This window comes from Cynara cardunculus, assembly GCF_001531365.2.
Source record: "Cynara cardunculus var. scolymus isolate 2C chromosome LG 17, CcrdV1, whole genome shotgun sequence".
Lineage (NCBI taxonomy): Eukaryota > Viridiplantae > Streptophyta > Magnoliopsida > Asterales > Asteraceae > Cynara > Cynara cardunculus.
Window position 1 is genome coordinate 5,895,209 of NC_037544.1, and position 27,119 is coordinate 5,922,327.

The 27,119-nt window shown below is 32.8% G+C and overlaps 3 protein-coding genes across 3 annotated transcripts; 2 read left to right on the forward strand and 1 right to left on the reverse strand.

The window, feature by feature from the left end:
- The first annotated feature begins 2,439 nt into the window (after positions 1–2,439).
- On the forward strand, positions 2,440–10,063 carry LOC112500584 (protein TIC 21, chloroplastic-like). Its single transcript, XM_025104092.1, has 4 exons — positions 2,440–2,770; positions 4,632–4,889; positions 6,697–6,891; positions 9,767–10,063. Exons 1-4 carry the CDS (start codon positions 2,483–2,485, stop codon positions 9,878–9,880), a joined length of 855 nt encoding a protein of 284 aa, XP_024959860.1. The 5' UTR covers positions 2,440–2,482; the 3' UTR covers positions 9,881–10,063.
- Positions 10,064–11,975: 1,912 nt separating this feature from the next.
- Positions 11,976–15,427, reverse strand: LOC112500743 (PRKR-interacting protein 1). The gene is made up of 2 exons (XM_025104312.1): positions 14,989–15,427; positions 11,976–12,480 (listed from the first exon to the last, which is right to left on the reverse strand). Exons 1-2 carry the CDS (start codon positions 15,259–15,261, stop codon positions 12,208–12,210), a joined length of 546 nt encoding a protein of 181 aa, XP_024960080.1. The 5' UTR covers positions 15,262–15,427; the 3' UTR covers positions 11,976–12,207.
- A 5,320-nt stretch (positions 15,428–20,747) lies between these two features.
- LOC112500741 (transcription factor MYB73-like) lies at positions 20,748–21,710 on the forward strand. The gene has a single exon (XM_025104311.1). It carries the CDS (start codon positions 20,771–20,773, stop codon positions 21,554–21,556), a length of 786 nt encoding a protein of 261 aa, XP_024960079.1. The 5' UTR covers positions 20,748–20,770; the 3' UTR covers positions 21,557–21,710.
- Positions 21,711–27,119: the final 5,409 nt, after the last annotated feature.

Genomic DNA, 27,119 nt, shown 5'->3' on the forward strand with positions numbered 1-27,119 from the left:
AAGATAATAATTAATTATTCTGTTAGAACTTAATGATTTGTTTAATTTTATTTTAGATTTTTTATATTTAAAATGAGATGTTTATCCTGTATTTGATTATATTTATCTGCATTTAGTTACACGAATTAATATATGAAACTTCAATAAGTTGTACTTACGCACAATCTACTTGCAATATTGAGTTTTAAGTAATATGCATTGTAATATTGAGTTTTAAGTAATATGCATTAATAAGCAGTACTTTACACATAAAAAATAGTTTTTAAGATTTTTTGTCAAATGTTTTATAATATAGTATAAAATATGTGTTTTTAAGAAAACAATAATGATTTTATTTTTGAATAAAATATAAATTTGAAGATATCATAAAATTTTGAATTTTTTTTATCAATGTTAATATCAAATCAACTATTTAAAAATTTTCATTTTTTATGTAATTTGTTTAGTTTATTTATTTTTATTATAATTTAATTTATTTTAGGTTTAATAATATAATATTTTATAAAGAAAATAATTTAGTATTCTGTTAGAACTCGATGATCATTCTAATTATATTTTAGATTTTTTTATATTTAAAATAAGATGTTTATCCCGTATTTATTTATATTTATATGCAGTTAGTTACACGAATTTGAATATGAAACTTTAATAAATTGTAATTACGCACAATCTACTTGTAATATTGAGTTTTAAGTAATGTGCATTAATAAACAATACTCTATGCATAAAAAGTGGTTTTTAAGAGTTTTTGTCAAATGCTTTATAATATAACATAGATATCTGTACTACTTTACAAACCAGATTTATCAAAAGTCTTAAAAATAATTTTTAATGCACAAAATACTATACATTTAAGCACAAAGTCTTAAAAGTTTTAAAAACAACTCATAATACATTAAGTACTACTACTTTATGTATTCAATCTTAAAATATCTTAATATACAATTAAAATAACATATAGTACAAATTACTGATTCATTACTTTTTCTTTTCATGTTTCCAAGATACTTTTGACACATTTCACTCATACATTCATCCTCTCATATCTCTATGTTTTCTCCTCATCCTCCAATGTGAGATTCAAACTGATATTCACCATAAGTTATTAAAATTTCTCTCATCATCTCTCATTCAATTGTTCTAGAACTCTCGGTCTCGCTTTCGATCTCTTGAGTCTTTGCTCTTGGTGTAAATCGAACACATTTGTGGAGTCGTTTAAATATGTTGGATTTTAAATATAATAAACTTTAAACTGTCATACAATTTTTTTCATCGATAGACTGTAATTGTTACCATAACTCTTATTTATTTAAATTGTATTAATATGTAAAGACCAAGTGTAACTTATATCATTGTTAAATCTTTTCTAATAAACCAATGAAACTTCAAAATCGTTAAAATTCACAGCTCCCACCGTATTATACGGATACACAACTAGTAAATTATTATTTATAAAAATTATCATTTCAATCTACATAAAGACTCAATAAAAATAAACTCTTTGATAAATATGTAAAATGACGATTCCGTTTTGGGGTTTAGCTCTTGTAGCGCCTTGATAGTTTTATTGTTCTTAATAAATTTGTGGTTTAAAAAAAAATATATTCAATTTTAAATCAAATACAATAAATGGATATTGCTACATACATATTTATTTATATTAAAATTTGATTGATATAAAAAATAAAAAAGATGTTTAATTCAGACAAATAAATAAAAATGAGAATGATAAGAATGAAATTCTTTTGGTTTAACTTGTAAAAAAAAATTAATTAAAAAAAAATTGAGTCTATTATACCATATTAGAAGTGTACTTGCGCAATGCAGCAAGATATATCTCGATATTATTGTTTCATTTATTCCGTCTCTGTAGATGTTTTAATACGGTTTTTATGTGGTTTTGAGAAAGATATAATGTTTTTGTTTTGAATAAAATATAAATTTGAAGATATCATAAAATTTCGAAAATAAATATATTAATATTAGTATCAAATTAACTATTTAAAAGTTTTTTTTATAATTTCTTTAATTTAATTTAATTTAAATTTAGTAACGAAGTAATTTATTTTTGGTTTAATAATATAATTTTTTATAARGATAATAATTAAGTATTTTGTTAAAACTCAATAATTATCCTAATTATATTTTACATTTTTTATATTTAAAATGAGATATTTATCCTATGTTTATCTGCAGTTAGTTATACGAATTCAAAAATGAAGTTTTAATAAATTGTACTTACGTACAATTTACTTGTAATCTTAAATTTAAGTAATATGCATTAATACATAGTATTTTATACATAAAAATAATTTTTAAAAGTTTTTATCAAATGCTTTATGATATAATATAGATAAAATCAAATAATTTCTTTTATTTTTATTTTAATTAATTACAACTTTTGTTTTCATGAAATTAGCATTTGCATTTGGCTTTCCTAGTGAATGATCCACGCTGACACGCTCTACACTTGTCCCAAAAGATGCAAATACTGATGCTGCCGGGAGCTCGTACCGGAATTGCACCACCGTCGTTGGCGGCAGCACAACCTTCACCGTTATTATTACACCGACCTCTCTCCGCCCTCAATTTTGTCTCTTCAGTCACCTCGTCTACTCAGCGATGTCTTTCTTTAACTTCATCATCGTCTCAGTTCTCGCTTCACAGTTATCGACGTCGAATCAGAAAACCTAATAAACTTACTTCAGCTCCCATATCCGCCGCCTACGTTCCACCCAATTATGAATCCGATAAGTCAAAATTCGCTCAGGTAACAAATGTGCAAAACACTCCAAATAGAATTTGTATATTTTCAATGTGCCCCGACAATTTACTCGTAAGGTCTTCAGTTTGTCATACTTACATCTCAATGGGTCGCTATTACAATTTACACAGAAACAAATTTGTTCAGTTTAAATAGAAGTGAATTGTAGCTCGAATCCAGAGTGGATGGTGTGATACCTTGTAAAATATAAGCTGAAATCCGTTTAACTGTCTTAGTTAATGTTAGCATCCTCCATGGAAACACAAAACTGTTGAAAATTGAACAGTATTGCTGTATTTGCTGTTGACCTCATTTTTGTTGCTTATATTAGATCTTTCTTCTTCTTCTTCTTCAAATTGGAGCCTACGTGATCGACAGATCAACACAACTAGAGGGTCGCCGATGTAAAACTGAGGGAGAAAGCCAGAACCACATCCATTAGTTTAGGTTAATGCTGTACTGATTAGGGATGATATGAGGAAATTGGGCTGTGATTAGATGTGCTACTGTTCACAGATGAATGTTTGATATATTTGCTTGGCCTCCTTCTAGTCATACATCCCAAATTCTGCAATGTCGTATTTTTCCAGGACCCATATGTGATGCTTTTCTTTCTTGGTAATGGCTGGTTTGAATTTTGGGCAATCCGAGCTCGGTGTTCCAATTAGAGTGGAGCAAACTTACTGTTAGGTACTAGGTTACACTACCCATGAGTTTTTAAGGAAAGACCAAATCTGAATCCAATTGGCCACATGTTAGTAGATTTAAGGAAAGAAGGCACCATGTGAGTCAAATGCTAGCCAAGATGATCGACAGCCATTTGTGCTATCAATAATCTGTAAACTTATCCTTGACTCTTGAGTGAGTATCTTAAAGTGTATTTTCTTTGCAGTTTCAATAATTTTTGACAAATCTTGTTATCTTTTTTTTTCCTCATAACTTTGTATTATGCCAGGTAGTCATCAAGAGACATGTCACATAACAGAATGTGGGACAAAGGATAGACAGATGGTCAATTATGTTGTAAATCAGGAATTCAGGAGGAGCAAATGAGAGAAACAGTCTAATAAGAAATATTCTTAGTGGTGGGTTATATAGGGATGGTTGGTGTGAATGAATTTATCTACTATAGCCTCCTTTTCTCTGGATTCCTTTATGCTTCTCACCTGATGAATCTTTTCCTTGGTTCACCGATGAAACTACCCATGTCTTCTTCTCTGTTGTTTTTGTTACTTGTTTCACCAGACTGATAATTTTCTTATTTCCTAAGTGTACTAGTTGATCGTTGTAGCTTGTACCCACCATTGAATAAGAAAGCTGTCTGTCTGTTTTCACTGGTGAAACAAGTAAGAAAAAGCAACAGAGGAGAAGACAAAAGGTAGTTTAATCGGTGAACCAAGGAAGAGAAACCTCAGGTGAGAAGCAAAAAGGAATCCAGAGAGAAGAAGGCTATAGTAGATAAATTCGTTCACACCGACAATCCCTATATAACCTACCACTTAGAACATTTCTTGTTAGACCGTTTCTCTCTTTTGCTCTTCAATTCCCGATTTACAACAAAATTTTGCCATTTGTCTATCCTTTGTCCCACATTCTGTTATGTGACGTGTCTTTTGATGACTACCTGACATAGCATTACTTAACCTTACACTTTGTCTCTATCCAATAAAGCTTGTATAATTTAGTTTACTGTTTACATAGATGCACATAGATTTCTTTTACAGTTCAGATTATGAATCATTGATATAAATAGGGATAAAGGATTGTTTTAATTCACTGTTCAAAATCCGGTCTTTCTGTTTACCATTTACATTTTGTTGTTTCTTTCAGAAAATAGTTTTGCACTTTCGCTTGAATTATTGTGTAGGTTTCAAAGAAATTGGAGAATACTTCAAGGTATTTCAAGAGGTTGGGTAGCTTGGGATTTTGGGGACAGCTGGCATGTACAACAGTAGCTGCAGCCATCCTTTCATTTTCTGTTGTTATTACCGGAAAGATCTCTTCACCAGTTACATTTTATGCTACTGCTGGTGGTATTGCGGCTGCTTTCCTCTCCGTGTTTTGGTCATTTGGCTATATTCGTCTTTCTGATAGGCTTCGGAAAACTGCCAATGACCCTTCGAAGGTATTATAACGTCTTTATCAAAACATAATATTCCATTTTTTTATGCATGATCCCTTGGACACATGGCATATTACTATATTACCATTTTCCGGATAAGTTGCATGTGTAGCCTTATAAAATGGTAGTAAGTAATACTGAAGATTGTTGAGCAGCAGAAATAGCTAAGAAATACGTTGATGTGATATATAATATATATAGGGAGGTTCAAACGAGAACAATAACTAAATAAGAGAACACGGAAATGGTCAAATCACGGGAAATCACATGTGATTTTTCACTAACGGTCAGGGCAACATGGCCCGCGACCTCAAGTCATGGCCAAAGTCACGTGAATCACATGTGATTTTACACGTGATTCGACCGTTTTCTTATTCTCTTACCAACTTACTATTCTCGTACGAACCTGGCTCTCTCTATATACATAAAAGTTCGTGAGTACTATTGAAAATCTGATAGTGTTATTAATTCTTCATTGATTTTATCCTTTTTGTTGAAGGCAATTCTAACTCAACAACATACATGAATACAGTAAAAACAGATACCCCTTCATTGATTTTATCCTTTTTGTACCATGTAAAATTTTATTGTAAATTGAGAAGGGAAAATTAATGCAATTCCTCGTTAAAGAAAATCCAAAATTTATTTTTTAACATAAAATGGCTAAATATGCTAAGCTGTTTTGATATTTTGTTATTTATCATTCTTTGAAACACGGGCCTCCATAGAGAAAATCCATTATGTGAAAATTATTACAAGTACACTGGTCTAATGTCTCAAGCCACCCCCTAATTATCGGTTCCATTAATCACAATGTATTCTCCTAAGAGGATTGTTCCTCCCCTAGGAGGTACTACCTATTCTTGCCTTCAATGGGTATATGATCATCATACAATGGTCCCTGCCATCGCATTCCTAGAGAAAAATTGACCATCTACCGAATTAGACTAACTCTCTTATGACGAGCAAAGAAAAATGACTACAAAGCAAAAGAAGCAACCCCTATAGACAAAGCTTTTTTCCTGAAAACCCGGGAGACTACACCCAACTTGCAAACAAATGCACATTGGTAATTCAATAAGGGGTTGTTTGGTTGGTTTTTCATTAAGTCCTATATGGATAAACCTGACTGTGTAGATAAATCTGTCTTTTTGTGCGGTAGGGTTTTTGTTTGGGGTGTTTTTTCCTAGATGGAAGGAATGCGTTCTTTTAATTGGGAGGGACATGTTTTGGAAAAACTTGGCTTTCTACATAAAGCTCCCTCCTAGAAACTTACTGAATAAAACACTTTCTATATCATTAAGCCACTACCAAACAGTCATGTGTAGCTGACAGAATTAAGTTGGTAGTCCCATTAAGCTCATTAAGCAGCTAACAAACAGGTCCTAAGGGATATATAGGTCTGAGATCTGAACGCACGATCTCTAGGTTAAAATAAGCAAAATCAAACCATTCGAGCAAATCCAGTTGGGCTCATGCGTAAAACCTTGTTGAGTCTTGAGATTTGATGATTCCAATTCTTTAAACTTCTAGTTCTTCCAGTACACATTCCGTTGTCACTTGTCACACTTTAATTTGAGTATTTACTTTGTCAGACTGATCAACGGCCCCCTTAAGGGTACTGTGATTCATTGGTTCAGAAAGACTTTTCATTCATTCCAACTGAACTAACATCATGCATGTATCCATTTTTTTACAATTAGGGAAGTTTAAGAGAGGGCTGAGTTCTTCCTGTTTGCTAAAACAATGTTAACTTATAATAAAGAGAGTACCGTTTTTTTACAACCATGATTATTTTTATGTCTTTTAGGCACCTCCTCGTGCTGATGTCGTAAAAGGCTTGAAAAATGGCATTGTTTTAAACCTTCTGGGCATGGGTGCTGCTATTCTCGGGATGCAAGCGACTGTTGGAACACTGGTGGCTAAGGCTCTGACTACCTCAGCCAATCCTCTGTACCGGAGTGGGAGCAGCCCCATCCTTGCATTGGACGTTTTCTTAGTACAGGTATTCTATCGATTTCATTCAACATCGTTTTGATAAGTGACTAGCTACAATTTATGAATATTGTATTTTGTTTGTACGTGGTTGGCCAGAGTTTTTTCAGCCTTAGGAAGTGAATGTAGATCACGTAAAGTAATACTTCTTCCATCCCATGAAAATTGCAATATTGGACTTGATATATAGTTTCATGAAAAGAAAGACAAGGAAATCTTGTGGACCCAAATGAATTTCATCTTGTGATAATGATACGGCTAAAATGCATCAAAATGCAACAAAGTTTGGTTTAGTAACTAAAGAAAAACCATAAATTACGTGTAACGAACAACTTTTTTCTTAATAGATGTAACAAAATTTTAAAATTTTCTATTTTATATTCATTTTGACCGGCAACCTGCATTTTGTAATGTTTGATGACATGGATATTCGTTTAAGAAAGGGTTATGGAGAAGGGGATGATAAACTTGACATCCGCATCATCAAAAGTTACAAGATCAGCAGGTTAACGGTCAAAATGGGTACAAAATAGGGAATTCTGAAATTTTGTTACATTGATTGAGAAAAAAAATCTCTAGATAGGAATTACACAAACTCTTGCATTTTGATGCATTTTGCGTTGATGATAATTGACAAATAAACAAACGCCACATGAAAATATTTAGAAAGTGAAAGGGCAAATTGCATCAAAAGGTAGCATATTTTGTTCTAATTCCTATTTTGGGTAACATACTTCTAAAACCTTCATTTTGGTACCTGAGATTGAAAGTTTCAAATATTTAAGTACCTAAGTAACCGACTTAACCATTAACCGGTTACTATGCTGACATGATGAGTGACGCAACATAAAAACTCATCATTTATTTGGTGATGTGGCTAATGAGCTTGAGTGTATAAAGATTGTTTTAGAATATATATCTTCTATTAAAATTTATATGATAAAAAGAAAACTAAAAATCACTAACCCATGTCTTCTAGCCGCGCCCCTTTCCATACTATTCACCAATCATCCACCAAACATCAATTTCTACCCACTGCTACTCACCACTTCACCAATCATCCACCAAGCAATCAAAGTAACCCACTATGAACACCAATTAATCATCCATGGACTCCGTCTAACCACCAAACCATCGCCACCACCATCACATTGCTTTTTAACCATAACCTTTTTACACCATGTATACTTCATCTTCCATGAAGATCTCATCCAAGTCCATCTTGAGTTCATGTCGAGTTGGGTTTTTGGGTTTCAAAGCAATCCATATGAAAGATCGATTAATAAAAATATGTATACATGTCATGATATATTGGATTCAAAAGCTTGCATAGAGATACCATAGAAACCACAGCCATACCACACCGGAGATGGTGGCCGGAGACGAAGGTCGGAGATGGTGAGAGGTGACAAACGTTGGAGATGGTGACCGCAGGCAAACGTCGGAGATGATAACCGGAGATGGTGCCTAGAATGGTTGTTGTCTTCATCTGAACTGTGTAAAAATATATATTATGTATTATATATATATAAAATATAAGATAACAGTTTTTAAATTAATTAGTAAAAATTAAAGAATATACACTATGCTGTTAATATCGCGATATATATCGGCGATATATATCGGATATCGCTCCTAGGAAAAAAATCGGACCTTAAATATCGGTCAAAATATCGGGAACGATATTATCGGCGATATTTAGCGATTTTTAGTATTTTTTAGCGATATTTTGAGGTAAAAATCGGACCGATATTCCGATTTCTCAGTTCTCACAACATCGAGTCTTCGACTTCTTCTTCTCACAACGTCTTCTCTTTTCTCGGTCTCTCTTCTCGATCTCCTMTGCTTTTCTCTGTAATCGACACAACATAGCCAGCGATAGGGATGGCAACGGGACGGGGATGGAAGAAGCCGAAGGTCGATTGCTGGTCTGCTGCTCACTCTACCGGCCGTTGCTTACAAGGGTCAAGGGGGGAAGGAAGGCGATGGCGGTTGGCGGTTGGCGGATATGCGTACGTCTGTGAATTGTGATTTGTGATCTGTCTCCTGTGGCCGGCTGGTAAGTGGTAGGCGGTAGCTATCGCTTAGAAATTTACAAGTGCTCCAGCCTCCAGTCCAAATTTCAAAAGGCCCAAACCCAAATGAGTAACAGACTATTAGACTAACAGTTTGCCCAAATGACTAATTTTATTATTTATTAGATGATGTGATGTTTTAATTTTGAAACTATATTTCTAAACTCTAATTAATGCATATTATATATATAATTCTAAGATATATTATGTTAACCGCTATTTTGGACCGATATATCACCGATATATCAGTTATATCGGTGATATATCGGTGATGTATCACCGATATAACCGATATATAACCGATGTATCACCGATATCACCGATATAACTGATGTGGCTAATGAGTTGGATTTTATTATATTACAACTCGTCATGTCAGCATGGTAATTGGTTAATGGTTAAACCGGTTACCCAGGTGATCTCAAGTACCAAAATGAAGGTTTTAAAAGTATGTTAGTCAAAATAGGAATTAAAACAAAATATGTTACCTTTTGATGCAATTTACCCAAAGTGAAATTGTTGCAATTTTCATCATGGTATGCCAACTTTGCAATTTTCATGGAACATAGGAAGTAACCTTCATAAATTGAAGAGGAAAGTATATAATATTTTATCTAGGGCAAATGCAACAAATAAACTCACACACCCTCGTCATATTTGGTGAGATTTGAATCCTGACCAAAGGCTCAGATACCAGTAGGTCAAAGGTCCTCTGGTAAGCTTCATAAATGTTGATATCTGCTCTAAGGGATGCCAGATCTTTCTTTCATTTCAATGTAGTTAATTGTGAACCACGTTGTTTGTATACAGGCATCTGCGAACACCATCCTATCACATTTCTTAGGACTTGTGTTCTCACTTGAACTACTGCGGTCAGTCACGATACCACCTTCAGAAAGCATCCACGTCCCCAAGGTAACATGACCTCTTCTTCCATTTTAAGATTTACTTTGTGTTTTAGAGATGAAAAACGGATGGTCAAACAAGCGCCATAGCTTGTTTCATGTTTTTTGAGGGGTTGTAGTTTGCATGTTGAAACTGGAAGTTGTAATTTATACAGGCATCTTAGTCAACTGGGCCAATCATTTCTAGTCCTTTAAACATGAATCGTTTATCGTCCTCCTGAATATGCTGAAACCACCTGTGTCTTAACTTATCCGAGATAGATGCAACTGTGTAAAATACCTCATCTGGTATCGTGTCCAACATAGCTTGGCCGCAAGTCCACCTCAACATCTTCATTTATGTGACTTACCATTTTTCTCTCGTGCGCTTTTTTCATCGCTGCTGAACATTCTGGTCCATAGAACATAGACTGTCTGATGGTAACCTTATAGAATTTACCTTTTAAGCTGCTTGTCAAACAAAACCCTTTGATTGCACCCTTCATTTTAGCCAACCGGCCTTTATTCGATGTGCAATGTTCTCCTCAACCCGCTATGCGAGCCGACTGATCCCGGGCCGACCACCTCCTTGGATTTGAACCTGAGACCTCCTGGTACTTTTGACCTTTGGAGCCAAGTTCAAACCAATCAGGCACCAACCCTTATGGTTTACACATTGTTCACATATAAACACACGCAGAACACTGTTCACAACTTGTTACACGTTCACATGAACACACAGAACAAATGATGAACAATCTTTACATGTGTGTTTGATAGTGAAAAAAATAAGGGTTTTAAGAAAAGCGTTGTTAGAAGATTATGTTATAGGAGATCTTGCAAATCAACGAGACATCAAAGGAACAGATCTTTATGTGGGTATCTGGTTCATCGGAATATGAAGATATTGTAATGGTCAATTTCATTCATGTGTTTGGTTCCCTCTTTGAGTTTTTCAGTACGAAATTCCAATTCCGATTCATCTATCTTTAATTGTATATGATTCATCGCTCATTTGATTGCATTGGTTATATGTTTGATTTCAATCTATCGATCGCTCATTATACACGATTGGCATATGGTATATCTAATAGGAATATGGCATTTTCAAATCTAATTAATTTTAATAAATCACTCGTTTATTACAATAAAACATATACTAATATCTTTACGGAGTTCTTGAGATGTGGGATCTTTGAAAAACGTGAATTTTGCCCCGTTCTTAGTATAGTATACGATCCCCTAACTACTTCAGAGAGACAATCGGGAAAGGGGTTCCTCTGTTAGAAATGTTTCAGAAAGGTTTAAATAGCTCTACGAGACAATCGGGAAAGGGGTTCCTCTTTTCAGAATAATTTTTAGGTTGTGCGAGGCAAAAGCAAATAATGACCTTTGGAAATTGTGTGAAAGTAGGATACTTCAAATAACTTGAACTTTTGTTGAAATAAAATGTATAATATATTTTTTTTTATCTTTGTAATGTCTTATTATAACATGGTTCTTTTTATTTTTTCATGTCATAAACAATGTTTTTAAAATCTTGATTTATTTTTTACATGGAATAAATAAAGTTACATGTTAAATTTATCATATTTTGTATAATAAAAAACTGCTCATAAACAATATGATTATGAAAAACTACTTGAAAAATATAAAAGATATAACTAATAAAACGTAACAAGGGTGGTGTATGATTGGTTTGAGCTTGGCTCCAAAGGTCAAAAGTACCAGGAAGCCCCAGGTTCAAATCAAGGAGGAATAAAAATCCCTTGTGGTCACGGAGGTTCAAATGCGGTGACACCGGGCTATCTGCAAAGCAGGTGGTTGTCTTGGGCTTAGTCGGGTCGTATAACGGGTAGGATATCTAGGTTAATAAAAAAAAACAGACCATGAACCTTATTGAAAGGTTATTTGATGCAACTTTTTTAAAAAGTAGGTAAACATGGTATTTTCAATAAACTAAAAAACAAACTCGTTTATAAAATAATTTATGATTGTCAAACATGGCCTTTTTTACGACAAACACATGTAATAAAACACGACCTTTTGTCATATATGGCCTGAAATATTCTTCTTGGAACAAAAATATGCATTTTGTCCCATTCAGTGAATACAAGTCTGATGACACATCAAATGTGGAACCACAAGTTTTTGTTACGTTGGGCCAATCACATTATATTGAATTCAAAATGAAGGCTTCAAAAGCATAATTTAAGAGCAGGCCTCCAATTTCTTCAAGTAGTTTAACATTTGGTATCCAATTAATTCTACTTGAGATTTAACATCTTGCATCCTTCAACTCCATGCATTTTCCTGTTGATTTGAGATTTAACATCTTGCATCATTCAACTACATGTATGTTTCTGTTCATTCTTCGTTGCCGGAATCTTGTTGATCTTCATCTGAAGATTTATCTTCCTTGTGATGTTCTTCGTGATCGCCTGCTTCCAACTTCATCTTCTTTTCTTGTTTCTTTTGTTTCTTCTTTTGGCGTTTCAAACGCTTCTTTGCAGTCCGTTCTTCTGTTGCTTTTAATCTTTCCTCTCTCCTCTTGTTAAACTCCGCCACTTCTTTCCTTTTCTGGAAGTCCACGTCCATTCTTGCAAGTCGGTCTTGCTCTTTCCGTCTCATCTGTCGATACTGTTTCCCAAAACAAGTTTTTAGATGGTAATCACTGATGATATATGAACACTAACATCTATTGTTAATTCTATAATTTAAGTACCTTTTTTTAGGACATAAACAGGGTTTTATAGCATTAGAATGCCTTTGATGGAAACTTGTACTAATTTATAGCTACTTCATTTAACAATATCAAATCTTTACCCCACCATCAATGAAGATGGTCAGTTTGGGTGCATTTGGTACACTGAACAGAACAGAACAAAACATGGATCATTATTCCATGTTTGGCATGACTTTTATGCGGAACAGGAACAAAGGGAAACATGCGTTTGCCACCCCCACCCCATGAAACAGGGTGGAACAAGCCTACACTTTACTAATGTACCCTCAAAACAAAACCTAATTCTCTTCTAAAACATCAAATATTATTTTTTTCATTGTATTTTATCCTCTTTGAACTTTCACTTTATTGTCCTCAAAATATTAATTCTATACGTTTTCTATATTTTGGTTGATTTATGTCGTTTACTAAATATTAATAATAGAAAAATAATATAGAGAAGGTATAAAACTAAAATTGGAAATTAATAAACTTCATATTTTGGTGTCGTTTTAATCGTCTTGACGAAAACTTTCTGATATATTTTAATATAAAAATATTTATTTTATTATAATTTAATATAAGTTCATAAATTAATCAAAATATAGAAAAGATATAAACAACTCACTAGGGACAAATTGGTCATTTTACAGGTCTTGTCTTACCAAACGCTAAACAGCTAGTTTGTCATGTCTAACCAAACACACCCTAAGAACAATTGCTCCCACCCACATACTCATTATAAAACCACTACATTTCTGGATCTGGACAGAGCCTCCAGGTCCATTCCAATTTCCAACTGAACGTAGAAAGTGGAAATTTTGACCTGCTTAGAAAACCAATGGCTTCCTATGAGGCTTTATAGATTTATCTATTGCTTTATAGATTAGAAAGGTAGATTTATCTTTTAATAAGCCTTTTCAGAATAAAATTATTGGCTCTTCCACAATCTCACTAAGAAAGAATATGAACATGTTCCTTGCTCACATTATAGTGCTTATGTAGCTTACTGAATGTTTATCCCCAGTGCAAGAGGCAGAGGAATGTAACAGATCAAAATGGACACTGTTAGTTGTCTGGCCATTGGAGCCCTACATCTATGTATTAAAGTTGGCTTATGAAAACAGACGCAAGAAAAGCACTTTGAATTGTTGATCAATATCCCTCTAACCATAACTGGAGGGGCATAAGGCAAAATCCTAAACCAAACCAAAACGAACCCATTATGTATCCCACCTAAGGTGGGGTCTAGGGAGGGTAAGATGTTGGCAACCTGACCAGTACCCCAAAGAGTAGAGCGGTTGTCTCCATGAAGATCCCAGGCTTGTGAAAAGTGTAACAATGACAGATATGATAAAAATTTGAAGAGCTGGCCAAGAGAAAGCAAAATCCTATCACATATGGAAAAACCCTAGGGGTTTCGGGTCCAATGACATGATCGAATCATGCTAGACATCTGCCTAAATTTAGTCATTTACCCTATATATCATTGTTCTCTCCAAAAAATATATACTCGTGTCCTGGTCTTTCACATTCCAGACTAGAAACAACAAGAGAGAAAGTAAGAAGATAGCAATAAGAAGTCCTGAGAGTGCTTCATCATGTCTCAAGATATAAGTTGCAACAAGAACATATTGCATTTTAGAGGGCACATTTGGAGCCTCTTAAAGGTCCGATCAAGTTAACAACTAATGGAAGAGTGAACGTTCATGGTAAAAGAAACACTACCTGCATATAATAAACATCTTGCAGAAATGTCTATGGTTATGACATTGTGCAAAATATACCTAATAAATTACAAATAAGGAAGTTATCACCCTTAAAACACAAAAAATTATACGGTATAAAAGCTTATTCCCTTCAATCTTCAACCAAAGAAGTAGAAACCTACACAATATCTTCATCAACTCAAGTGTTAAGCCAATTAAGAGTCCATATGTGCTTTGGTCAATCACTGGGAGAAACCAAACAGGAAAAAGAATTTACAGTAGAAATAACTTAGTGAAGGCTGAAGGTTATTGAATGTTCACCCGAGCTGCGGCCATTGAATCCAAGATTCTTAGACACATGATAGGGATATGGAGTTAACTATCCATAATCCATGGAGAGATATGGGCATTTCATGTGACACAAACACCATGCCATCTCCCCATTTTGATTTGTGATACATGATTATGCTTCAGGGACGAGCTTTTTTTTTATTTGATTTGGGAGGCATATGGGGTGTCCCTAACATGCTTATTTCTTCATATAATTTGGCACCAATATCAGATTTCCATTGAACTTAGCCTTACTTAATTTGGATTCTTATGGAGATCGTGGTGGAGTGAAAAGGGGGTTCACTATATTCCTTTCGAAGATAAGACATACTAGATGCGAATTTCAACTTCAATTCAACAATTAACACAAGTTAGAGGAAACACCTGATGGAAGTCTCCGGAGCCGGAACCGGCGGAACTACCAGAGGTATTGTTAACGCGAACAGGGACGCAATCAATTATGCGACGAAGCTTAACTTCGAGATCCTCCTCTTCCTGATTGGGTGCAGGAGGCGTGTATTCAACAAGAGCTGATGAAGAACCAGTCGGATGGAGAGGAGGAAGGGCGGCCAAAGCTGTTCTATCCGAAGACGCCGATACAATCTGTAAGTCTCCACCAGCAACGGCCGCCGCCGCCGGCCTACCTGAACTGGACATCTTTTTAACACCCTATCCCTTAAGATAATGTGAACAGAGAGGGATATCGACCTCCGGAGGGAAAAATCGTGGAGGGAGTAGACGCCGGAATACGATGCCGGAGGAAGCCGACGATCTCTATCTTGGAAATTTGTGCGAATGAATTTGGGATTGAATCATGTGCCCTAGGCCCAGTGGGTTATCTTTCAATCTTCTTGTACTGTTGGGCCAGCATCGATTGGGCTTTTTCTAAACTTGGAAGGAGTGTTTGGATAAAAAGTTTATACCGATGTCAAACCGGGTAATAAAGAGTTTTTGAAGAAGTTAAACCATTTTAACTTATCTATACTATCTTATTAAGCAAATTTAGCAAAAATTTTAACATCATAAAATACTAAATGACCAAGATACCTTTACATCACTTTTTCACCTTCTCCTCTCCTCACATACACTCTTGAACCGATTTTCTTAAAATTATAATTTTAAATTTACATTTTATACTCTTATAATTAGTTAATTAATTTACTTTACGTATTATACTTTTAAATGTTTCATTTTAATCCTTTATCAAATGAACATACATAATCGTATATTAATTAAAACATGTTCAAAAAATACATTTTTATTTTAACAAGTTACACCATTATAATTGTCTCGTTAATACCTTCGAAATGAGTCCAATATTGAATAGTTTTTGACTTAATTATATTATTATATATTATATATACTGTGAAAAAATATTTTTAATATTTACGATTTATACTTTTATAGTTATTTATTTATATATATACTATATATTTTGGGGTTAGGCTGTCCAAATTGCACTGTATAATATGTTCTTGGATTTTTTTTGAAATATATATATATACATGTATTAATTCAACCTTAATCTGAGTTTCTGGACATGAAAGAGGGTAAACAGTTGAAATTTCATTCTAAAACCCATATTTTTTGGTCTTTTCATGTCTAATGATCTATCAAATTTGTAGTTTTCTTTATTGGTTTTGAGTGTTTATCTTAAAACTCAAGTTCTTTGGTTATTTGCTCTTGGTGTAAATCGAACACATTTGTGGAGTCGTTTAAATATGTTGGATTTTAAATATATTGGATTTTAAACTGTCATACAATTTTTTTTCATCGATAGTCTGTAATTGGAACCATAACTCTTATTTATTCAAATTGTATTAATATGTAAAGACCAAATATAACCTATATCATCGTTTAATCTTATCTTATAAAACCAGTGGAACTTCAAAATCGTTAAAATGCATGGCTCCCGCCGCATTGCGCGAGTACACAACTAGTAATAAGTTGATAATGACTTCTTGTAGAAAATTATAAGGTGTTTCAAATAAGCAATCCCAAACACCTCTTTTATATCTGCAGTTTTAAAATTATAAGATGACGACCGTGATTTGTAAAAACGTGTAGGTTTAATCTCTTACCCGTTAAAAAATTGTTAAATGAAGGGTATTTTCATCATTTTATCAGTTTTTTTTTTGTGTTTTGCTCAATCAAAAATCACATGTGTTAATCTTGGATGATGTTATGAACAAAAGAGGAAATGCTTGAGCATGTGTTAGTCTTCGATGCCTCGTATTGGGCTACATATGACATTCTCTAGAGGATTTCTGACTGCAAAAATGCTTGGAAAGAACACAAGTGTGGATTGTTTAGGGCCAATGACCCTTGATTGTTCCACTCAATCGTTCCATGTTAGCAAGAATATAACAAACGGTCTTGATATGAACAATAAATACCCAAAACAGTCTATGCCAGACAATTCAATGAGCCATTCAGTGAGAGCGTAACAACTTTTTCATGTTACACTTAGAGGCCGTTTACCAAACTCTTATCCGGGTAAGCGCTTACCTAGTCACACTACCTTACCGGATAAATATGATAAAGACCAAGAATTTTAACCGGTAAGAACGAGACAAAGACCAATAGTCTTACTCGGTAAGTGAGAGCGACAACTCTTACCATGGTAAGAGCTTACCGGGTAAATTGTTGCATACGATATCGTTTTGTTGGACTAAAATCTTACCCAGTAAGTCAAAGATAGTGTTAAAATTTACTGGTAAGCGCTTACCGGGTAAGTATTTGCTTAAGTAGCTAAAAGAACAATTCATGATCCATTCCATGGCCTACTAGCAAAAGGGAGAATTTATGACATTGTTGGTGTTGGTGTGACAAGACCCAGAAAAATATCCTACCAGTTATGTATCAGGAAGACAGTTAGGACATCACTTCATTTGATGTAAACCAAGCTCAAGGAAAATTTTATGCACGTTTTGCATAATGACCCCAAAACACGACCTAATCAAACAACCCGCTCTTGATCTTAATAAAATGTACATTAAAATTGGGGGTTTTATCAACGCGTATGAGTCGAAGCACAAATGCAAGCCTTTGGATGATAAGAGGATCAAGAAAATGATGACGGTGGACGAGGAGAGAGAGGGGATGGGAGAAAAGATATATGGTAAAAGAAAATCTTAGTTTTGGTTTTATCTGAAGTTTCAATTTACAAACTTCATTTAACCAATCATAATTTTTCACTTTGTTAATGTTTTTTTGTAATTATGAGAGGTTGATTAATCATTTTTATTATGGAAAGTGTTACTTATGGATATTATCATCTTCATTATTAGAATTTTAGAGAAATACATGAAACAGTTTCGTTAAAATTTCATTAAGTATTATATGAAACAATTTCATAACCATATATGAAACAACTTCATCAAAAAAAGTATTTTATGGAACACAATTTCATACAATTAAACAATGAAATCGACGAATGAGTGTGGTTTGCACGGTTTGTACAAACATAGATGGTTTATATTTGATCGCTCATCTCTCTCCCTCCCTCTTTCTCTCTCTCTCTCTCTCTCTCTCTCTATATATATATATATATATATAGAGGAGCGATCATATGAAAACCGCCCTCATTTGTGTAAACCGTGCAAACCACCTTCATCTGTCGATTTCATTGTTTAATCTTATAAATTTTTTTCATGAAATTGTTTAATCTTGTGAAATTGTTTCATATAATACTTTTTTTGATGAAGTTGTTTCATATATGGTTGTGAAATTGTTTCATATAATACTTAATGAAACTGTTTCATGTATTTCTCTAACATTAATGAAACTGTTTCATGTATTTCTCTAAAATTAAAATAATGAAGATGATAATATCTATGATTAACACCTTCCACAATAAAATGATTAATCAACCTCTCATAATTACAAAAAAAATGAACAAAATGAAAAATTATGATTGGTTGAATGCGGTTTGCACGGTTTGTACAAATTGAGTGGTTTGCATTTGATCGTTCCCCTATATATATATATATATATATATATATATATATATTTCATGATTAAACAAATCAACAAAGACTTTGATTGTTGTATTTGTATAGGAAATCCATCAAACGAACATACTACAAATACAAACATATCAACTTTAATGATTAATAATACATCCACGTTATATCACCTTCACTTTCTCCATAAACCATCAAACCATTATTGTAACCTTTTTTTACAAGTTTCTAATAATTGGTGATGGATTATATCCCTATACACTCAAGTAACAATGTTGAGGCGTATCCCCATCCCTAATCAACTCAGAATTTGCTCAGTTAAATCAGGTTCAGATATCGAATTCTTCATTGGATACACGTTTTTTGCCACCGTCAACTAGGATGAGAGACTAAATCCAAAATTAATTACAAACATGAAAGGCTTAACATAAATAAATAAAATTTAAATAAAACTACCGCAACCAAATTCATAATTTACTCAAAAATTATATACATTATTATTTTTGGAAGATATATATATATACATACTACTTTATAAACCAGATTTATCAAAAGTGTTCAAAACAATTTTTAATGCACAAAATACTATACATTTATGCACACAATCATAAAAGTTTTAAAAACAACTCATAATGCATTAAGTATTACTACTTTATACATTTAGGGGTTGTTTGTTTACCTCTCAATAGTTCCATTAAAAGACAACATCTGAATCGTTAAAAAGTGAATCTTGTTTGACAAAATAAAAGTCTGTCTCTTAACGGTTTTAAAACTCTCTGAAAGATTTTGTATCCTGGATCTCTCTTAACCATTAAGAGCCCTAATTTCATTGTACACAATTCACAAACAATTATTTTTCATTTTGCACTATATCATGAGAGCCTCTTAATCGTTCTGACCACTTAATCATTCTACACCAAACCATTCAGCAATTGCCAAACAACCCCTTAGTCTTAAAATATATTAATCTACAATTAAAATAACATATAATACAAGTTACCAATGCATTATTACTTTTTATTTTCATGTTCCCAAGATACTTTTGACACCTTTCACTCATGACTTCACCCTCTCATACCTCTATATCTTCTCCTCATCCCCCAATATGAGATTCAAACTGATATTCACCATGAGTTATTAAAAGTTCTCATATTCAATTGCTATAGAACTCTAGGTCTCACTCTCGATCTCTTGATTATTTGCTTTTGGTGTAAATCGAACACATTTACTAAGTCGTTTAAATACGTTGGATTTTAATTTGTCATACAATTTTTTTCATCAATAAACTTTAATTGGAACCATAACTCTTATTTATTCAAATTGTATTAATATGTAAAGACCAAATGTAATTTTATATCATCGTTAAATTTTCTCTAATAAAATTAATAAAACTTCAAAATCGTTAAAATTCACATCTCCCGTCATATTACACGAAGACAATGGTACACTGTTTAATAAAAAGAAAGTAGACCGGAATGGGCAAGAGATATAAAATAAAGCAAGGAGCGGAGGGTGAAGAAAAGGCCGTTAGAGATGTGAGGCCCACAGCTCGATGAGTTGTTTGTCGTTTTGTCCACCTCATCACCTTTTCTGCTTTTTCTTTTTTGTTATATCAACTTGGCACCATATCAAGTCTCAAGTGCACTCCAGCCTGGCATATATTCATCCTTATCCTCCTCCTATTTTCTATATATTATTAAATAAATATATCATTTCCATAAATAATAACCGCATCAGATTACTTATTTAAAATAATTTATATTTATTTACAGAAGTCTTTATTAACTTATTATAAGTTAAAATAATTTAATTTTTTTAAAAAAATTTTATTACCAATTTTATTACATTAAAAAATATTTATTACCGATGTCACATCAAAATAAATTAATAAATTAATAAATTATTTATATCTTCAAACCACCGTGATTCATAAAAATGTGGGAATTTGCTTTCCTGTTTAAAAATGGTGTTAAACATATGAAAGGAACTCGAATATTTTCAACAAGATTACAGGGCGAGATATCTCATGACACAATCGAAACACTCACCTGATGACACGTGTAATGTGTACAGCTGTACGCTTCTCAACTACCTACTTCAAAACTCCCGTACCCATAACGTCTTTTTGGAGCATCAGACCCTCTATAAAAACCAAAATCCATCTTCCCCCTGTTCATCTTCCCTGTTCTTCTTTCTGTTTCATGGACTCATCTAGAAAACATTTGGATCGGATCAAGGGACCATGGAGCAGCGAAGAAGACGAGTTATTGTGTAAGCTAGTAGATCGGTACGGTGCACGGAACTGGACGTTGATTAGCAAATCGATTCCAGGGAGATCTGGTAAGTCGTGTCGTCTCCGGTGGTGTAACCAGCTGTCGCCGGAGGTTGAGCATCGGCCTTTTACGTTAGAGGATGATCAGGTTATACTCCAGGCGCATGCTCGGTTTGGGAACAAATGGGCTACGATCGCTAGGTTGCTCAACGGACGTACGGATAACGCGGTTAAGAACCACTGGAACTCGACGTTGAAGCGCAAGTGCACGGCGGTGGACGGCGGAGATCGAGGAGAGAGAAACTCGCAGAGGCCGAAGATGTCAGATAGAGATTTCAATGCGACGGTGACCAGTATCTCAGGTACTGGTAGTCTATCCGGATCCGATTTGTGCGATTCATCAGGCAACAATATTCCGTTAGTGTCGGTTGCAGAAATCTGTATTACCTCGTCGGAATTTCAACGTAAGGTTGAAACGGAGCCTCCGACGGCGTTAACTCTGGCGCTCCCTGGAACAGGTTCGTATTTGTATGACATCTGTGATCAAAAACCAGCAAAGAAGTTGAATGCAACGCCGTTTGGCGAAGAGGTTCATTCAATGATGCAAGAGATGATCCGTAGCGAAGTCAGAAAATACTTGGCATCTGAAGAAAACTTGATGCAGGTAAGGAATGCAGGTGTGAAGCGTATTGGTGTTAGCAAAAGTGATTATTGACAAAATCTCAATTAATGTTTAAATCCATAGAGCTTGTGGTTTGATTCAAATTAATTTGGAGTTAATTAATACATACAATTAATATTTGAATATTATGGATTATGGAAAATTGATTTTGGGGTCTTTTTTGAATCATATGAAAACATATAACCGATTATTGATGTTGTTTTGTATCTAATGTTTATATATTTGCTAAATATTGTTTATGATTTGGTTTGTTTAATCACTTCAACCATTGGCCGAGAATGGGTGCACCATTAAAGTTGATCATAGGCCCTAAAGTGGTCAATGGAGTTTTAACCGAATTCCACGGTTTTGAGAGATTCGTTGAGTTCTTTTTGGTTGATTTCAAATGAATTTCTTGAGTTCTTTTTTTTTTTTGTTGATGATTTGGAGACTTTTTGTTACGAATCATAAATCAATTTTAATTTGTTAAAAGATAATTTAATTAATGAAAGGACGAAAATGCTCCCTAATTTAATGGACTTTTTGACAGTCGTTAGAGGAAGGACCAAATCTGTACGTTTTTGCAAACAACGATGACTGTTTTGTAATTTTGAAACTACACGAACAAAAAGTGTTATTTTTGACAAATTACAAGGACCAAATTTGTAGTTTACTCTATTTTCTAATATTACGTAACAACCTTCAAAGTTAATGAATGCATATTTCATACCCAAAATCATTATACTTGCGAGAACATGTTGAGCAGGTGCACGGGACCCGCTCAGAGCTTCATAGTAATTTTATAAAATATGTATGATTGGTTATAGTTTAAAATACGTAAATGTTACTAATAATTTGGAAAAACACATCAAGCTTCATCTATTTTACATTAATAATCTGAAATAAATAAACAAAATTTAAATTATTAATTTAAATCATAATTATGATTTATGAAATTTGTTTTCTTAAAATAGGAATCGGATGAAAATCCAGTATTTATGTAATTTACCTTAATTAGAAACAATTTATCAGAAATGGTTAAATTCATTTGTGGACAACAACATTTTTAACAAATATGATCATTACTTTATGAGTAACCTATGTATATAAACAATAATTCACTTACAATTTCAAGTATAAAGAAGTAAAGGTGGGAAAAGACAAGGTTGGGGTATCGCATCTGTAAAATGTCGACAACATCATATCTTAGAGAATGGTTGTGAATATATGCTAGAAATCTATTGGGTATTCTTAAATGTTTTCGGTTGGCATGTGGCTTAAAGATGAATTTCAACAAAAGCAAGTTGTTTAGTGTTGGGCTGTTCTTAGGAGGCATGGAAAATATGGCTAATTGTTTAGGGTGTAGGGCCGGTTCATTACCTTTAATTTATCTGGGGTATGTCAGTTGGTGCAAACATGAGACGTCTGGTGGATTGTCACTCTGTGATGGAGAAGTTCAATAAAAGATGGGCGTACTTGAAAAACCAAAACGATGTCTTCCAGCAACAGGTTTAACCCTTGTTAAGTCGTCTCTTGGAAGCCTTCCATTGTATTTTTTTTCTTCCCGATGTTCCATGCACCATTGAGCATGTTAAAAACTCTTGAGATAATGAAACGAGAGTTCTTATGGGGAGGCTGGAGTAGGGTGAAGTTGACATGGATTAGGTGGAACACGATCCTTTCTCCTCTAGAATTGGAGGCTAGGCATACGGAATCTCAAAGCCATGAACTTTGCTTTGTTAAGAATGTAGTGATAGGGATTCTAGACCGAAAACGATTCTAGAGGTAGCGGTATTTGGGAAGACATCATCTCCTTGGGCCAGGACTTCGACAATTATGTTGCGGAATTTTCTTCATCTTTCATCAAAAAAAAAAAAACTTGGGGTGGGGCATTTATCTTGTGTTGGTTGGACAATTGGGTCGGGAATTTTCGATTGAGTGATCATATTTTTTTGGTAATCATGGGCTTTCAGATCAACTTATGCGGACTAACTAATTCCCGATCGACTGCGAATGGCCTGGAATACTCGTATCTTGAGGTTGTTTAATTTGGAAAAAAGAGGGGGTCAAGGTGAGGAATAGAGGCCCTTGGCGTAGGGGTAGGTAGAATTGGACTATATACCCTGGGGGGAGGGTCACAACTGAATCATATGATTGCTTTGTTACAAAAAATATATCATTTTGATGATCGCTAAGGAAAGTGTTGTGGCTTTTTGGAAGATGACGGGAAGTTCTCAGATAAAATGTTGAAGACCTTAATAGAATATAAATATCTCGAAGATGTTGGGAAACTCGATGGAACAATCTCATTCCTATAATGATCAACATTTTAATATGGTACCAAAGGGCCTTTGGCTTAGCGGTATGTGAGTCATTGGCCTTCTAAGAGGTCAAAGGTTCAAACCTTACCAAAGATGAAGAAGGTGTGTGAGTTTATTTGTTCTATTTGCCATATATAAATATTATATACTTAAAAAAAACATTTTAATATGGCATGTGCTTCACAATAGACTTCTAGGTCAAGTTGCCTTGTATAATTGGGGTATTGCCTAGGGATCGGTTCTTGGCACTACTGGAAAACTGGGCATCCAGAAATTTACCCACGGACAACAAAAACTCAACTTTAGTTGATTTCCGCCGAAAATCCGCCGGTAAATATTTTCCGACATTATTTTCGGCGGATTTTACAAATTAAATTTTTACGAAATAATTAACTCTAATTACAATAAGTTACCGACGGATTTTTTTCTTCGTTTTTCATACTTTTGGATTAATATATATGTAAAATATTACATACATTTCACATGAAATATATAGTGGATAATAATTCTCTTATCAAGTCCAACACACACACATACATGTATGCAATACATACCTATATAAAAACACATTATCCGAAGTTACTGTTATTATTGGACTTTAAAAACTATAAAAAAAGTCTGATTTGGGTTTAACGGTCTTAATTGAGCCCAATACACACCATATGTTCATATTTAATACATGTCTTTTCACAAATACGAATTACATTTTAATGGATGTTAGTTCGGTTTTAATGGTTCTATTGTGGTTTTATGGTTCTTATTGGGTTTTTACAGAATCTATTGGGCTTTAACAGATCTATTGGGCTTTAATGGATGTTAGTTGGGCTTTAACTGTGCTATTGGGCTTTACTGGATTTATTGGGTTTTATTTTATGTGTTTTTAAGAAAACGATAATGATTTTTTTTTGAATAAAATATAAATTTGAAAATATAATAAAAATTTGAAAAACAATATATCAATATTAGTATCAAATTAAATTTTTAAAAGTTCTCAAATTTTTGTGTAATTTTTGTAATTTTTTTATTATAATTTAATTTAAATTTGATAATAAAGTAATTTATTTTTGATATAATACTATAACATTTTATAAATATAATTAAGTATTCTGTTAGAACTCAATTATTATCTTAATTAAATTTTAGATTTTTTATATTTAAAATAAAATGTTTATCTTGTATTTGATTATGTTTATCTGCAGTTAGTTACACGAATTCAAACCTGAAGCTTTAATAAGTTGTACTTATGTACAATTTACTTGTAATTTTTAAGAATTTTTGTCAAATGCCTTATAATATAACTAGAAGAGTACTCACGCAATGCAGCGAGATATATCTTGATTTCATTGTTTCGTTTTATATTTTGGGTCTATCAATATTATTATGCTATGTGGTTCTCAGAAAAAGAAAACGTTTTGATTATTGAATGAACTATAAATTTGAAGATATCATAACATTTTGAAAAAATAAGTGATATTAGTATTAAATTAACTATTTAAAAGTTCTTGTTTTTATATAATTTCTTTGATTCAAATTTTTATTATAATTTAATTAAAATTTAAAAACGAATTAATTTATATGTGTTTTAATAATATAATTTTTTATAAAGATAATAATTAATTATTTTGTTAGAACTCAATAATTATCCTAATTATATTTTAAATTTTTTATATTTTAAAATGAGGTGTTTATTCTCTATTTGATTATGTTTATCCGCAGTTAGTCACACGAATTCAAACATGGAGCTTTAATAAGTTGTACATACACATAATTTACTTGTAATCTTGAATTTTAAGTATTATGTATCAATAAACACTGCTTCATGCATAAAAAACGGTTTTTAAAATTTTTTGTCTAATGCTTTATTATATAGTATAGATATAGATTCTTTATGCATGAAGTCCTGTTTGTTAATGCATATTACTTAAAATTTAAGATTACAAGTAAATTGTGTGTAAGTATATATTTTATTAAAACTCAATTTTTGAATTCGTATAACTAACTGCAGATAAATATAATCAAATATAGGCTAAACATTTCAATTTAAATATAAAAAAATCTAAAATATAATTAGGATAACTCATTGAGTTCTAACATAATTATTATCTTTAAAAAATGTTTTGTTGTTAATCCAAAAATAAATTACTTTGCTATTTGTTCTAAAGTAAATTATAATAAAAAATTGAATTAAATAAATTGTACAAAAACACAAAAACTTTTAAATAGTTAATTTGATATTAATATCGATATATTTCTTCAAAAAATTTATGATGTCTTCAAATTTATTTTTATTCAAAAGTAAAAATATTATCTTTCTCAAAACCACATAAACTGTATTATATTAACAGAGACAAAAAAATAAAACGAAACATTAAAATAAAAATACATCTCGTTGTATTGCGCGAATATATATATACTTCTAGTTAAATAATAAATATACTTGGTGTATAAAATAGAAACTAAAGTAAGGGATGTAATTGAGAAATATGAAAAAAGTTAAAAGCAACAAATTGTAAAAATTATAAGAGTCAAAAATAAAATTATGTAAAAGTTAGAAATAAAATCATAAATGCATTGTTTTTAGTGTTAATTTATTGCTTTAGTGTAGAGAGTAGGGGTGCTTAAAAACCCGATCAACCCGATTAACTCGATCAACCCAAGCCAACCCAAGCCAACCCAACTCAAGCCAACGCGAAATAAATCAACCCGAAACAACCCGATGTTTAATTGAGTTGTAAAATTTTGAAATCGCAAGTATTGGGTTGATATTGAATTACTATTATTTGAATCCAACCTAACCCGATGAACCGATATCTTTTTATTTCTTGGATTTAATATGATTGTTGAATTTCTACTAATATATAGATTAAACAATTACACTATCATGTACGCTCTTCATATACTCATATTTTCAATCTATTTACATCTCTATATAACTCATTCGTATATATGTTCAGTAACTGTGAACATATATATGTAAATTGAGAAAATCAACTGAATGTGATATACATAAGAAATATGGATAAGTTATATCAAATAGTTGATGATGAAAAATAAATTATGAGTAGAGAAATAACATATTCAAGATTAGAAGAACATTTTAATATACCAAAGTATCAATCAACCAACCCGTACGGGTTGGGTTGGGTTGCACTTTGGTTTGAGTTAAGATTTTTCAAACTGCAAACATTGTGTTGGGTTGTTCAAATGTCTTTAACCCGTCCAGCCCAACCCATGAGCACCCTTAGTTTTTAGCGTAGAGAGTATGAAAAGTCTTGTAGGTTTATATAGTAGGGAAT